A 16,170-nucleotide genomic window follows, 5' to 3' on the forward strand; every position below is an offset into this window, starting at 1 on the left:
GACACAAAATGTTGATTTTTTCATTATGATCTGTTTGGAAATCTGTAGAAATATAGGCCTCTCTCTTATACATGCCTCCTCCTAATAAAAGCCTGGTACCCGCTACAGTTTAAGCAAATACAAGCCCGGGTCACTATTAGAGGAATTACGATACATACATACATACATACATACATACATACATACATACATACATACATACATACATACATACATACATACATACACGCACACATACCGGTACATACATACATACATACATACATACATACATACATACATACATACATACATACATACATACATACATACATACATACATACATACATACATACATACATACATACATACATACATACATACATGCATGCATATATAACCGATACTCATACTGCCATCATCAGCAGCCACTGGAGTTGAGTATTATATAATCATATTATAATTAATTTGTATATTATATTAAACTATATTTACACTATATACTATTATATTATATTGTATATATCATGTACTATATATCTCATATCACATTATGTATGTGTTGTATACACTATTATATACTATTATATATACTATTATATACTGCAGGTATCCTGTGATAAGATGGCGCTGCTGCGTCCGGCTGCCTCTCTGTGTGCTCCGTCGAGACTGTGCTTACTTTTGTAAATTCTTATAGTTTTAAGAGTTTTGTTTGTAACAACTGTTTGTGCGTGTATGAACTTATTTTATACTTATCTATTTTTATAGCACAATCTCTGGAGCAAAACAGAAAGAAGCATTTTATATAAAAGTACAACTTTTTGTATGACAACTAATAAAGAAACTTGAAACTATACTGTAATGTGTACTATATGTATGTAAATGTAAAAAGAAAACGTAAGTCTTCAGGGGTAAGGTGCTTCTCCCTAGCCCTTTTTGGACAATGCTGCAATAGCAGCTGGTATAACGTTGGCGATGTATGGAATGACCATTGTTATGTGTCCAAAACCTGAAGTAAAAAATAACTGAACTGAGTACGCTATGTGTGTTGGGTCTGGGTGATCGTAGACCCCTTGGTTATTCTGTAGCGTTGGTATCGGCGTCCTACACTGCCTCCATTCTAGGCACCTAACTCCTTAACACCTTATTAACACTTTCAGTGCCGGCCTCCGTTTCCTATTGACCCCGTTGAATGCCACCACCCACTTCAATGATAGAGCTCTCATATTTGCGAACGCATAAACTATGTCTTAAATTATGGCTATGTGTCTAATATGGCCGTCGCTTATCACTGACTTGTTTGCAGTCAACATTGTCGAAACGGATTTTTTTTTTTAATCGGCTCATTTCCGTTTTATACCATTTTGAAAAACGCTGGTTTCTTGAAACTTCCAGAAGATTTCAGAAGATTCTGTGATAAGCGCCCTTTACTGGAATACTCTGGAATACACAAAACACGTTGTCATTTTTCGGCCTATTTATGAATCGTTTTCAAATAAACGCTAGATTATAGATAGTATATGTGTACTTATGCACGCTATAGAAGCGGGCTGAAAAATCCATTATCTTATTTCCTGATCGCACACACACACATACACACACATGGCACACGCTGATATATAGGTGAAAATAGCTCTGATTATCCCAATACTGGTAAAATAGATTCCTTACCTCAGATCAGATGTTCTCCAAAAAGATTATTCCAATTCCTGATCGCCATTCCAAATATCGATCGCGTTTATTGATCTAACGCTGGGTACTGGAAATATATATTCCACGCTGTTCTGATGGTCCACAATGAGTCCGATCGGCTCGGGTTACTTGCCTGAGAAGTAAAATGTGGATTCCGGACTCTTTTTTTCCCATGCGTTTCATTCAATCCAATCCAAAGGGGTGCAGTACCATCCAGGAGACGATAGGGGGCGGTATTTTCCCAATTAGAGTTCAGACAGATCCCCACTGGTAACGTGAGGCTAGATTGATGAAATATTAATGAAAATCGCTAATACAAAAAATAACGATTAAAAACGAGATATCTCATCGGCTGGCACTCAACGGTTGGCATGAACTAACGAATTATGCCGTGGCTGGCACTCAAAGTGTTAAGACCCTAATTACTTTTTCGAGGTGGTTCCAAAGTCACCAGTAGGAGCCACACACAAGCGATATACACCATTGGAAAGCTGGGACCCATTTGAGATGCAACTCAACACTGTATGTCAATAATCTATGTCTATTAATATGCAATATAGATTATGTTTTGAATCTTTCCTATGCAAGTCGTAAGAAATGTGGAGTGTATAGAAGATTGGGACATTATATCTATGCCTAATGTTAGCCATTGCCATGCTCAACTATGTCTCTTAAATTAGGTAATTTTCAACCACACAAGAATTGATAAATGTGGTCAAAAATCCCTCCAAATAAATACTCCATTAAGACACCAAGAAACACAGAAAAGTTGACTTCCTTGCCGTTTACATGCAGGTACTATGAGACTATCTCGGAGGTGCTGAGCTCAGTGAGGAAGATGGAGGAGAGCCTGAAGAGACTGAAGCAGGCGAGGAAGAGCGTAGCAAACCCGACCATTGCCGGGACCAACGGAGGCCCCACTGACGACAGCAAGATACGTCTGCAGCTAGCAATGGATGTGGAGTACCTGGGGGAACAGGTAGGAGTGTGCACACGTACTGCACATAGACACACATGGATGCATTGCTGCATGCACACAAACACACACGTCGCACACACACACACACATCTCATCTCAAACCCTGCCCTCCTTTCTTGATCTTCCAATGACAACTGTTGCTTCCCACGGCCAAACGTTGTTTTAATCTGTCTCAGATACAGAAGATGGGTCTCCAGCCGAACGACATCTCCATGTTCACCACGCTGATGGAGCTGGTCCAGGGGGCCCGGGAGCTGGCCGAACAGAACCAATAGAACTGCCGAACCTATGTTCCTTCACAACCTGTTCAACAAGAGTAGACTCAACGTCTGTAACCCTGCCCTCAACCAGGTCTGGGCCAAACAATATGAACCCTACATCAGCCTAGGATGGTCCATAATATCTCTTATTAACCTCTTAATTTTTTTAAATGCAGTATTTTCTCTGCATATCATGTCACTGAAAACGGAGCTTTTCCAAAACGCCGTCCAGGGTGGTCTTTGTAATGTTTCTTTCTATCAATGAAGAAACTGGGGTTCTTTCAATTTAATTTATTCAGGTACTGGTAGCAAGTAGCATACAGGTCAGCATCAAACCGGTGTCTCATTACTTACTAGTTCCCCTGCTAAGAGTTTGGGGTGTGTCCCATGTAGCCTGGTAGATGGTGCCATCTAGTGGTTAATATAAATCACATCACGTATCACAACAGTCTTGCCTGTATACGTGTGGACGGGTGAAACAGCTAAAACAGCTTTTGGAAAACGTTAACATCATGACCAATGGTCCTGTCCACATGTATACAGATATTTTTGAAAACGCAGTATTTTCTCTGCAATCAGGACCACGGAGAGCTCCCTGCAGCCTGCCATCAGGTCAGTTCATGTCTGCGTTTTTTGTGTGAAAGGAGAGATTTTCTAAAAATACCTGTTGAAAATGGAGGGGTGAAAAATGTGTTAAAAAATATCTGTATGTGTGGACATAGCTTTAGACAAGGGGAAGGAATGGCTGAACAAAACCAATATACGTAGAAATGGACAGAACAATATTAGAAGTCTAGATCAGACCATAAATAATCTGGACCTGGAGCTGTTCTCTGACCACATCCATTTCAGATCCTCCAGAGCACATTCCTTTATTTAATCCACCCATTTAGTCAAGGACAACATACCATGTATTCACCCAGAAACTTAGGAGCTTTGTGTTTCTGGGATGAAACACCAAACCCAACAGAGGATGGTTCAATTGTCTTGCATTTTATTTCTATTTATTTTTTCCTTTCTTTCTGTGTCTACAGGTGATTATGTATCGGATACTGTAATTTGCCTTAAAGGAACACACACATTTTTTGGGAAATTAGCTTATTTGCCATCTAGCCTGGAGTTAGACATGCAGATACATGCCATTTGCACAGTGTAAAGCGCAGTGATTTCATCACCTCAAAAGCCCTGTTGTTTTTTGAAAAACTGGGCTTTTGAGGTGATGAAATCACTGCGCCCAGGCAGCAATGGTTCTGCAAAAAAATAGTTCCGAAAATGTCTTTTTTCCCTCCACATGATAAATACACAGGTCACAGCATGTTTACAGGAAAGTTTTGGAGTGTATTTCGTGACTGTTGGGAACTAGGCTACACTGGCACACCTACTTCCAGTGAATGACGCTAAGCTAGGCTAACGGTGCGGCTGTTCCCTAAGCCTAATGCGTGCACACTGCACAGAGAAGAAAAGGGTATGCATCTGCTTGTCTAACTCCAGGGTAGATGGCAAATAAGCTAATTTCCCAAAAAGTTGGCATGTTCCATTAATGACACATTGCACTGGTAACACTGGAAATGGCATTAATGACATTGTTGGGTATCGGAGGTTACATGGTTGATTTGTGGGGGATGGAGCATATTGATGATGAGTGGGCCGAGCAGCTCAAGAGGTGATTCATGACTTATATACCGTTGCATTTCCCGCGCTGCACCGCTCGGTACAGATCGCCACGTCGGCCACCAGACATCAGTCTCGTCTGTCCCGTTTGTTTGTCTCATGCAAGTTTTTAGAGAGAGATTGTCAAAATATATTATTGTAAACCAACCTTCCTTTTTCTGTTCTCTATCTGGTGAAGGATAAACTGTAAATAATAGAAGACAACCGGTGTGAATTATGTACATTTTTGATTCGAGTCAAAGTTGTAATACTGTGATATGCTATTACTTTAAGGAACTTGGGGATGAAATAAAAAAATAACGTTGGACACAATGTTTTGCTGAGTATGTACTGTGTATATAATGTATGTATGTAGTGTGTACGGCAGCAGAGTTTGATAACCAAGGCATACTCTTCACACCATCGCTAGCTTAAAAGGGCCCCTCAGCCTTGGCTTCACATTGGTCCTCAGCCGTCCCAGTTATTGCAGATGTATTATGTATACAAGAGACTGAGGTTGATGAACAAGATGGTAAATGGACTGCATTTATATAGAGCTTTTATCCAAAGCGCTTTACAACCTCACATTCACCCATTCACTCACACGTTCACACACTGACAGCAGAGGCAACTATGCAATGTGCCAACCTGCTCATCGGGAGCAGTTAGGGGTTAAGTGTCTTCCTCAAGGACACTGAGACGCTGCCGGGAGGAGGCGGAATCAAACCGGGAACCTCTGATACCACTGATACCAGACAACCACTCTACCTCACACTGTCGCCCCCTACATAATGAAGTCTTCTGAAACCAGTTGAAGGTATAAAGTGCAGGTGTCTTTCACTGTCTTAAAATGCATTTTTCTGAATGATTCATTAAGAGTGTTAGTTTAGTTCAATGGAGAAGAGTGTGGATGCAGAATGCATTTCAAAATTCAAAAACGTTTTAAATAATCTGGCACTTCAGTCATAACCTGACCTGCCAGATGATCTGTTACATAGAGCCATCTGGGAAGTCGTCCATTGGAATAGGGAGGCGTAGTGGTTATGTTATTGCTGTTTCCGGCCGGTCCACCATCTTGAAAACGCAATGTAATTCCCCATTGACCAAAAACAAATAAAGCATTAACATTTGCATGGTGTACCTTTCTGTGCGTATTCATCCATTAATCGTGAAAAGAAATCACAGACTTTTATTTCAACCAACAATGCTTAAACAATAATGTTAGTAGGGCTGTCTTAAATACTTCAAAGCTTCATTCGATGGGCATGGGATTCGAATATGAAAATAAAATTTGATTATTAAAAATATATATATTATGATTTTAGATTTAGATTTTTTTTGCTAAATCAACTCTGCCTCTCTTTGTTAACTACAACAAGCAATGCTGTTTGTTATTTAAGATGAGGTCGGACTCGGCACTGACAGATTTGTGTTCATTGTGCTGCTTTTATAAAGCCTCAAATGACTGCTTACAATATTTCATGAAAGCAAAGTGTTTTGTTTGTCTAAGATTTAAAAAGGTTTAAACTTTACAGCAGGCTAGATACAATTGTAGTAGGCTACTGCAGGCTAGCTACAGTTGTGAATGAATGAATGAAAACTTTATTTAACAGATTGCAGAATGGGTACAATACAGTATTTATGACATACATGACATACAGGTATATAGTACTGTTACATTTGTGACATACGATATGCAAATATACAGTACTGTTACCCAGAGATCCTAACAGAAAATATATACAAAAGGATGGTGAGGAGACTGTCCATTAGGAGGTGGTGGGGGGGGGGTTTAGGATGGCCAGTTTCGAATTGCAGCCTCCCGTAGGTGCTCTTTGAGAGCGGTTTTGAATGTGGGTTGGGATTCACATGTTTTCACGGCTGTGTGTAGGGCGTCCCACATTGTTGTGGCATAATTGCAAAACGTGTTTATTCCCTTGTTTGTGCCGAATCTGGGTTGCACATGATTTGTGGAACTCCCTCTGGTGTTGTGGTCGTGGTATTCACTGACCTTTGGGAAGTATTTCAACATGTACATGGGTACCTGTGTGGTGTAGTGTATCTTGTAGACCAGGCCCATTGCAAGTTGCTGTACTCTGTCGTCTACTCTAAGCCATCCTAGGTTGTCAAAGTGGGCAGGGGTGAGGTGGGTTTTAGGAGTAAGGTCAAGCAGTAGTCTGACCAGTTTGTTTTGTGATGTTTGTAATCTTGATTTTAGCACCTTTGAGGTGCTTTGGTACCATGATGTGCAAGCATAGTCGTAGTACCCTTGAATGAGTGCTCTTGCCAGAGTCTTCAGGGTATTCTTGTTTACCAGAGAGGAGATCTGGTACAAGAATCTAGTTCGTTGGTTAACTTTTTTGATTACATTGGATGCCATTTTGTCACAGGAAAGATTTGCCTCTAGGATGGAACCCAGGTATGTAATTTCATCTTTCCTTGTGACAATATTGTCACCCACTGTAACTGAGAAGCCGTTGGTCTTGCTGAGTTTGTTATTTGATCCGAGGAGAATGGACTCTGTTTTACCCAGGTGTAATGATAGTTTGTTATCAGCGAGCCAGGTGCAGATTCTGCCGAGTTCCGAGCTGAAGGTTTTTTCAACCTGTAACTTGTTCTTGTCAGAGACCAGCAGGGCTGAGTCATCCGCGAACAGGAACAAGTTGCAGTCACAAGCTGACGACATGTAATTTGCATGAATTAGGAACAGTAACGGTCCTAGTATGCTTCCTTGTGGAACACCACAGGTCACTGGGATGGGGGGGGGGGGGGGTAGAGTACTGTTTACCTCCACCATCTGTTCTCTCCCCTCCAGGTAGGATTGCATCCAGCTCACTGATAAACTATCAAAACAAATTGCTTTTAGCTTGTCAATCAGAATGGAGTGATTGACCGTGTCGAAGGCCTTTTGTAGGTCCAGCATGACCATGCCGGCATGCCGCAGTATTTGCCCGCGTCCACCTCTTGTTTGATGTGGTCGTTCAAATAGAGAAGGCATGTGTCAGTGGAGTGGGATGTTCTGAAGCCAGATTGGCCAGATATTTTTCCGCAAGGTACTTTTCGACCTGTTCGTAGACTATTTTTTCCATGACTTTCGAGATGGATGTAGGCTATTGCAGGCTATATACAGTTGTAGATTACTGCAGGCTATATACAGTTGTAGGCTACTGCAGGCTATATACAGTTGTAGGCTACTGCAGGCTATACAGTTGTAGGCTACTGCAGGCTATATACAGTTGTAGGCTACTGCAGGCTATACAGTTGTAGGCTACTGCAGGCTAGATACAGTTGCAGTAGGCTACTTCAGGCTAGATACAGTTCAGTTTGGACAAAGTAGCAGAGGAGGATGAAGGACACCAAAAGACGTTTTAACAATATTTGAGAAACAAATGTTTTATTTCAGCAATCACAAATCAAAACAAAAATAAACTCTCAGTCAACACAATAGAAATATACAAAGTTTTAGTCATTCATTCGTCAGAGAATGGTGTCTACTGTACCTACTCTATAGCACATACTGTACAGAATACTGCTATAATAACTTTACAGAAGAAGATTTTTTAATACACATCTGCTCAGTTCACAGTAACATGACGATAAATACTGGCAAACGGATTCAATACTGAATTTGCTGTCTCGCCCTCATCACCACCACCATCAGTCGTGAGTTTGTAAATAGATCAGCTAGTTGGTGAAATATGAAGTACACACGCAGAGTATTGTGGAATATTGATAGGTGGTTCTTGGGGGCGATGTTGAGATTTGTTTTCCTAGCATGTATTTCTAAACATTTCCCTTCAACTGAACATCTCGCGGCACGGTTTTGGTCTATCAGTACATACTGATGGAACGGTTGATATTGTCCTTCGCACAACCTGTTACTGCAGAAAGCTTTAGTCAACAGAGTCGGTAGGACGCTGTCGAGTAATGAGGTTGATATGGAAGATATTGTTCTAGACTAGTTGTTGGTGGTGAATGAATGAATGAATTGAATGAATGAATGAATTTTTATTCACACACACACACGATACATTTTACATGCGAGTATCCTCATGTGATAACATGTCGCAAAATGTGTGCATGTGCCAGGTCTCCCAAGAAGCTATTTAAAGCTTTTGGAGGGAGCCTGAACACAGATACAAACAGAATATGAACAACAAAACAATAACAAATAAACAAAAACAAACAAACAAAAACAACAAAAAAATACAACGTGGGTAGGTTTACACACCTACCTACTAACTGACATATAACAGAGATACATAATACAGACAATTTTATTCCTAAGTTATAATTTTAATTAGAGATATGATTTTAGCAGTTCCTCTTTCAGTGATTTTTTAAAGGTTTTAAAGGTATTAGTCATTTTTAGATTTTCGTCAAGCTTGTTCCAGATCTGTGGACCCCTGCATGCTATGCTTAGGCTAGCACAATTTAGCCTTCTCCTCTTGCCAGATATAAGATGCTTGTTTCTTGTGTTGTGGATGTGCAGTGGTTGGCAGACTGGGACAAGCTCAGACAGTCTGTGATTCATGTTGTTGACAACTTGATACATAATTGATGCGTTTTGATGAATGTTAAATTCAGCGAGCCTCAGGAGACCAAAGCGATGGAAAAGAGGCTTTGAGGGCGCTCGATACCCGGACCATGACAGCACTCGTAGTACCCTCTTTTGTAGGCTTTCTAGTTTTTTGAGATGGCCTGCCAGATGTCTGTAAGGTGTTGCTAAGCACCAGGCTTTAGAGCGTAGGGTTGATGATCTTGCCCAGCAACAGGATGGCATTAGAATCTCCCTCTGTGACGGAAAAGAAGAACGGCCGGCTGACGGACAGCTTCAGAGGTACGCCCGCGTCCTGGTTCACGGTCTGAGGTTCGTCCCCTTCCTCCGACATCTCAAACAACACCTTGTTGAATGCCTGGGAGAAGACATGACAGAGAGATGAGTTTGAGAAACGCACACAATATCGGCGCTATTGACTTTTTTTTTTTTTTATACTTAAATTTTTATTTCCAGTTTTTTGCTTTACAAACAAAACATCCACATACAATAATACAATTGGCGGTCAAAATTATAAACGACAGTACAATAGAATTCGATAGATAAGAACTAAAAGATATATCTGATATTAGAAAAATGAATATCGAAATCGAATGACAAGTTGACCTAAAATAAATTCACTAAAGGGGAAAAGGAAAAAAACACAGCTAAACAAAAACAAAGAAAAGAGAGAAACAATAAGTAAATACAAAAAAAGTGACATGGGTTCTTTGGTACCTTCATAGGCGCTATTGACTTCTATATAATCCTTTTGATCCGGTCAGTCTATCTCTCACCTTATCTACAGTGAAGGGCTTGACGCTGCTGAGCCGGTCAAACTCAGCCTGGGAGCCTAGAAGCTGGCTCTCTACCTCTGCACCTCTCACCATGTTGGTCAACAGGTCGCGCATGTCGGCCATAGACGACATGGAGAACTTAGGCAGAGATAGCTCCAACAGACTGATTGATAGAAAGGAGGGAACGGGGGTGGATACAGAGAAAGATGTTAAATTCATATACAGTAGTAGTACATGTAAAATCTGTCATTTAATTGTGGTGAAACATTGATTTTTGCGTTTGAATAGATTGTTGTGACGCGTGAAACTGCGTGGTCCACATACGTACTGTACTGTACATGCTGGAGGTCATTATTGACTGGTTGGCACGTGTTCCTATAGCTAGACTTAACTCAGCAAGGCAATATTGAACTTCTGTCACAGACATGAGACTAAACTATGTCCTAAGCATAAAGATTCCTCACAAAAGGACGATTATCTGGGAAATCTTCTGCAGGTACGTTTAAACCGTGTCCATAACACTTACCGTAATTCCTCTAATAGTAACCGGGTCTCAAATACAAGCCGGGTCTCTATTAAAGGCCGGGTGCGCTCTTGAGCTAAGCAATTATAAGTCGGCCTCCTAATACAAGCCGGGTTACTAATATACTGAGCTGCATACTGAGCTAGTTACTTGATTTCACTTTGAAAACGTTGAAATGACCAGTGACCACCTGTAATTGCACTGTTTACTATTTCATACAGTACTTGGTTTCAATAAATGAACCCAGTACATTTTACTGGGTTCAAACTGACACAAAATGTTGATTTATTCATTATGATCCGTTTGAAAATTTGAAATATAGGCCTCCCTCTTATACAGGCCTCCTCCTAATACAAGCCTGGTACCCGCTACAGTTGAAACAAATACAAGCCGGGGTTACTATTAGAGGAATTACGGTATATTCCCTAACTATGGGACCCAAAGCTTGAGATGTTTCAAAGAAGCAGACCTTCAACATGTTGTATTGCAAATGAGCTTAAATGAGCTTAGAGCTTAGAGTTGTGGTGCACCGATACAGATACTGATACAGATACAGATACAGATACCGATACAGATACTGATACAGATACTGATACAGATACAGATATCCGATACCAGGTCAATACACAGAAACACGTCAAAGTAAAGTCACTCGATTGGCTAAGTCTACACAAAAGCAAACAAACTGGATGCAACGTTTAGGACTCTCAAGTCGGTATCGGCAATGAAACGGTGGCATCGGGTCGGAACAGGGGACTCACCCTTCCTTGAGGTTCTGATTCCAGGTAGAAAGGACATCAGTTGGGCCCACAAGCTGGGCCTCTATGTCGTGGAGGTTGGTCCCCTCATGAGGCAGAACCAGCAGCATGTAGGACCGCTTGCTCAGAGCCAGTTTCACTACTGTGCACCTACGGACCTTCATGGGAATACATTCATTTCGTTAAGAAATGTATTAAACTCGTTACTAATTAGTAAAGTCATTAACGGAGCGAAGTAATTTACAGACAAGAATAATACCGGGGGGCGAGCAGAGCTATGCCCCCACCACCATATGTCCAGTATTATAAAGTAATCTCAATGCTATTTCTCATAACGCTGCTGTCGGGACAAAACCTCATAACTCCAAAAACCCAACTTTTCAGCAGATGAAAAAAACTAACACAGATTTGAGGGTGAATAGAGTTAGGAGGTTTAGACAGATGATCGGTTTAATGCTTTCCCATTGTTTAAACTTTGTAAAACCAACACACACATATGGAGGATGATCTACGGAGTTGATTTATATAAAAAAATAAAATAATTGAGTTATGAGGTTTTGTCCCGCCAGCAGCGATAAGATAATTACATGTATCAGTAAATAAATAACCTTTATATGTTACAGGTCTTGCTCGAAAAAGAGATATTTGATCTCAAGTGACTACATGGTAAAATAAAGGTTAAAAAAAAAATATATATATATATATATATATATATATATATATATATATATATATATATATAAAATATATAATAATCACATGTACAAGTAAATCTCAGAGCAATTTATAATGAAATAACTATAAAAAAGGAATACATCAAAGGGCACCAAAGGTTATACACGCAACATCAAATAATCTAAAATAAATGTAGCAAACAAAGGGTTACCTTGTCCTCCAGATAGTGGTACTGACCCGTGTGGGTCATCAGAGGAACCATCACCGTGGTCCTCTCATCCACACGGAACTCCTGCATGGAGGTCCTCTCTGGTTGGAAGGCTGTCCTCCAATTGCCTGAGTGGAAAGTGTAGAGGAAGAGGCTCAGGGTGGAGGTCGAGTAGTTAGCACTTCACATCAGGTTATAATGCTCTAGAACGCATTAGTAAACAATTCATCGATTTTGTTTATTATTATTATTATTATTATTATTATTATTATTATTATTATTAAGTTATAAAGCATTGATAAGCAATTTATTAATGAATCCATAACTATATTTATATATGTCCTGATAAGTGTTTATAATGAAGTTAATGATTTATTGAATGTTTAGAAAGACTTTATATGAATATGTTTTTAGACAGACAGACAGACAGACAGAGACAGGCAGACAGACAGACAGACACACAGACACACAGACACACAGACAGACAGACAGACAGACAGACAGACAGACAGACAGACAGACAGACGGACAGACAGACTGAGACTGAGCCAGACAGACAGACAGACAGACACAGACAGACAGACAGACAGACAGACAGACAGACTGAGCCAGACAGACAGACACAGGCAGACAGACAGACATACAGACAGACTGAGCCAGCCAGACAGACAGCCAGACAGACAGACAGACAGACAGACAGACAGACAGACAGACAGACTGAGACAGACAGACAGACAGACAGACAGACAGACAGACAGACAGACAGACAGACAGACAGACAGACTGAGACAGACTGAGACAGACAGACAGACAGACAGGCTGAGACAGACAGACAGACAGACAGAGAGATACAGACAGACAGACAGGCAGACAGACAGGCAGACAGATAGACAGACAGACAGACAGACAGACAGACGGACAGACAGACTGAAGTACCTTTGAAGTTGAACAAGCTGATGAACAGCAGGTTGGTGCTGGAGGTCAGGTTTCTGAACAGGTCCTTCACCTTGCCCTCCGACGTCTTCTCCACAAAGGTGTTCACCTGGTCCTCTGCCTCCTGGGGCCTGGTGAAGTTCAGACTGCGGACAAACGACGCGTCGGAGAAGTCCTGTGTGCCTTGGACAAAGTCCTCGGACAGACGGGCGTCCTGGCGAGCGAAGGCCCAGACCCGCGTTGTGATCTCGTCTTTGGGTCCGTCGTCGACGAGAGAGTTGATGCTCTGCAGGGTCTTCAGAACCTTGTGTCCGTCCACGAGGGAGACACAGTCCACTCGGTCGGTGTCCCTGTTCAGGCCCAGTAGTTGCTGGTGGAAGAGGTCAGTGTCAAGTGTAAGTTTCAATTCATTGTTGTGTCAAGCTCTAATGTACAGTCCCCTCCCCATCATATGTATATACTCTGTCAGGATCTAGGGGTAACAGTACTGTATATTTGAATACCGTTTATGTCACAAATGTATCAGTACTAAATACCTATATGTCCCTATGCCATAAATGTCATGTATGTTGTGTATGTCATAAATGTCTATATGAATTGAAAATGGGGGACCCTGATGGAAACAAGACAAACGTCTTTCTCAGGTCTGCATCCCCTTAACAATTGTATGTATTGAGCCGTACTGTATTGTACCCATTCTGCAATCTGTTAAATAAAGTTTTCATTCATTCATTCATTCAAGGTGCAAGGCTGTAGACTTAGGCAATGTGATGATCTCTTACGGCCTAATGTACGAGGGACAGTCTTCTAATGCATATACAATCTAGGTTGCTCATTTATTCACGGTACTGAATCAATAATATAGAACATCAACAACATACTATACAGTTGTACACGTTTGCCCTAATGCCATTTTGAAATCTAGATTGACACTCACGACAATGCCCCATCCCCCCCCTGCCCCCACACACACACACACACACACACCAGCATGAAAATAATAAAATAATTCCAATATATAACCTGGTATACGCTGGCTGTGTTGATGGAAGCGCCCAGGTACAATGTCACTAGGGACCCGTAGGTGTTGGCCGGGGAGAGGAGGGTGTTGGCGCCCCGCTGCTTGCTGCTGAGAGCCTGGTATATCCTCAGACCCAGTGAGTTCAGCAGCTTGGCCAGGACCGCCGTCCTCTGGGTGACGTTCAGAGCGTCCCCGTCCGCCGCGGCCCTGACGTCCGGCGTCAGGACTTCGTTGTCGAGGGGCGTCACCGGAAGTGTCTCCAGAGGCTTGTCCGCCTGGGACTGCGCCGTCTCACAGCTGACGTTCTCGGCGGCGAAGAGGTAGAACGGGTGCACGTAGACGCGGTTGGCGCGGCTCCCCGAGAGGCAGCAGCAGCAGCATAGTAGCAGGAGCAGGAGAGAGAGGGGGCACAGTCTCCGCATGTTACCTTCCCGGATCAATCCAAAAATCGCTTCACAATTGATTGTTTTTCGTCCTGTTTGTTGTCGCTGTTTCTGTGGGGGGGAGAGCGGATAGATTTAGTTAAAAGTTTGAAATCAGTGAGCTCCAAAACAGCTCATCCTTTCATTGGTAACGGTTGAACTCTTGTTGAGTATCTTGTTGTTGTATGGGAGCACAGAGCATGGGCGGCTGCAGTGAATAGATCATCACTATTAGTGTGGCTTTTGGTGAGAAATCTGGCTGGATCTGGTTTACCCTCTCTGACAGGATTGGCTGGCAGGGACACTAGGCATAGAGCGGCGTGTCAGAGTGATTGATTCATGGCTCTTTGTGTGTCCACTCTCTACTGGTGGATAGTGAATGTGAGCAGGCTCTTGCCTCTGCAACAGAGGTCACAGTGTTAAGGAAGAGGAAGAATTGTGTGTGTGTGTGTGTGTTTGTTTGTTTGTGTTTGTTGCGCACAAGCATGAAGACAGCGATCTGACCATGAGAACGTAGGACACTAACCAGTCCATAAGTGTGACAAATATTTCATTAGGATATGGCCCTTAGTAGAAGAACTGCATTATGCTCAAATGATCGACAAACACTGATCACCGACACTCACTGAGGTTAGACGGTACAGTTGTTTTTGAGCATTTTCATTGATTTGCTGATGCTTTATTTAAGGTGTCAAACATCCAAACATTGTTTAGCCAATACGTAGCCGGTATTTTCTTTACTCTTCATTCTTAGAAAGCACCGTCACATCCTTGACACTCACGTCAGGTTATGTAGGATCTGGCTATGTGTACTCTTGCATAAAAACAGGACTTTATCCTTTGAGTTGGACGTGAACCAGCTGGAGAATGAACTGAAGGACCGCGGAAGGAGATGAACAAACACTGGATCCTGTACTCTATGGACACATCCCCGCAGGACATGGCCTTGGATCCTGGATCAATAAAATCTGCAGACTCAAATGCTGGAACACACATCTGCCCTGTACCTCTACTCAGAGGTCAGAAAACATGGTTGCTTCACGATCAAACCAGATCAGCTCAGAATCTCTACAATGATCTAGTAGTCAAGTTGGGACGTTTTACTACATTTGGGGCCAACCTGAAATATGACCTCTTAAGGGTTTTTAGTTCAAAGTGGAAGTTCAAAGGAAACCATCACACTGATAATTCAGTGAAGTCTCACATTCTTTCAAAGACTCTTAAGAGGCGAGACTTCAAATGTGACTTCACTGAAAGAGTCCACTGCCACCCGGTTTCAAAATAAAGCATAAATAAATACATAGTGCAAAATTGTTTCGTTCAAAAAAGCCATATTAGTTTATCTTACCAGGTGCTCTGTGTGCTGCTGCTGAGGATATGAGCTCTCTCGTGTGCTGGTGCCTTGCTTTAAACCAGCCAGCCAGCAGGTTACTGATTAACCTACCCTCACTGTTAGAGAGAGAGAGAGAGAGAGAGACAGAGAGAGACAGAGAGAGACAGAGAGAGAGAGAGAGATCCACTTCTTAACAACCTGCCCACTATACCAAGACATCAGAGACATATTATACTTCCCACAAATTGCAAACACCCAAAGAGACTTTGAAAACATGGACAATAACTCAAAACTCCCATACCTACTGGGAGAAATACAAGAATGTGCAAACACACAGCAGCCAGATTTGTGAGCTGCTGCTGTGACAAGAAAAGGACATCCAACGGAATACAACCACCATAA

At 41.8% G+C, this 16,170-nt stretch overlaps 2 protein-coding genes across 3 annotated transcripts in view; one reads left to right on the forward strand and one right to left on the reverse strand.

The window, feature by feature from the left end:
* cog2 (component of oligomeric golgi complex 2) overlaps positions 1 to 4,059 on the forward strand; it is a 37,107-nt gene extending 33,048 nt beyond the window's left edge. The window contains exons 17-18 of the mRNA XM_084321493.1: positions 2,468 to 2,651; positions 2,828 to 4,059. Coding sequence (XP_084177619.1) covers positions 2,468 to 2,651; positions 2,828 to 2,926 — 283 coding nt within the window. The 3' untranslated portion in view covers positions 2,927 to 4,059. The remainder of the gene's footprint in view (positions 1 to 2,467; positions 2,652 to 2,827) is intronic.
* Positions 4,060 to 7,939: 3,880 nt separating this feature from the next.
* Positions 7,940 to 15,884, reverse strand: agt (angiotensinogen). Of its 2 annotated transcripts, XM_084321514.1 has the most exons (7): positions 15,784 to 15,884; positions 14,016 to 14,507; positions 12,996 to 13,362; positions 12,063 to 12,187; positions 11,180 to 11,334; positions 9,896 to 10,058; positions 7,940 to 9,477 (listed from the first exon to the last, which is right to left on the reverse strand). In XM_084321514.1, exons 2-7 carry the CDS (start codon positions 14,433 to 14,435, stop codon positions 9,301 to 9,303), a joined length of 1,407 nt encoding a protein of 468 aa, XP_084177640.1. In that variant the 5' UTR covers positions 14,436 to 14,507; positions 15,784 to 15,884; the 3' UTR covers positions 7,940 to 9,300. The 2 variants fall into 2 exon arrangements, with proteins under 2 accessions (XP_084177640.1, XP_084177639.1); XM_084321513.1 differs by lacking the exon at positions 15,784 to 15,884 and having other exon boundaries at positions 14,016 to 14,673.
* Positions 15,885 to 16,170: the final 286 nt, after the last annotated feature.

Source organism: Notolepis coatsorum (genome assembly GCF_963971535.1).
Source record: "Notolepis coatsorum genome assembly, chromosome: 9".
Taxonomy (NCBI): domain Eukaryota; kingdom Metazoa; phylum Chordata; class Actinopteri; order Aulopiformes; family Paralepididae; genus Notolepis; species Notolepis coatsorum.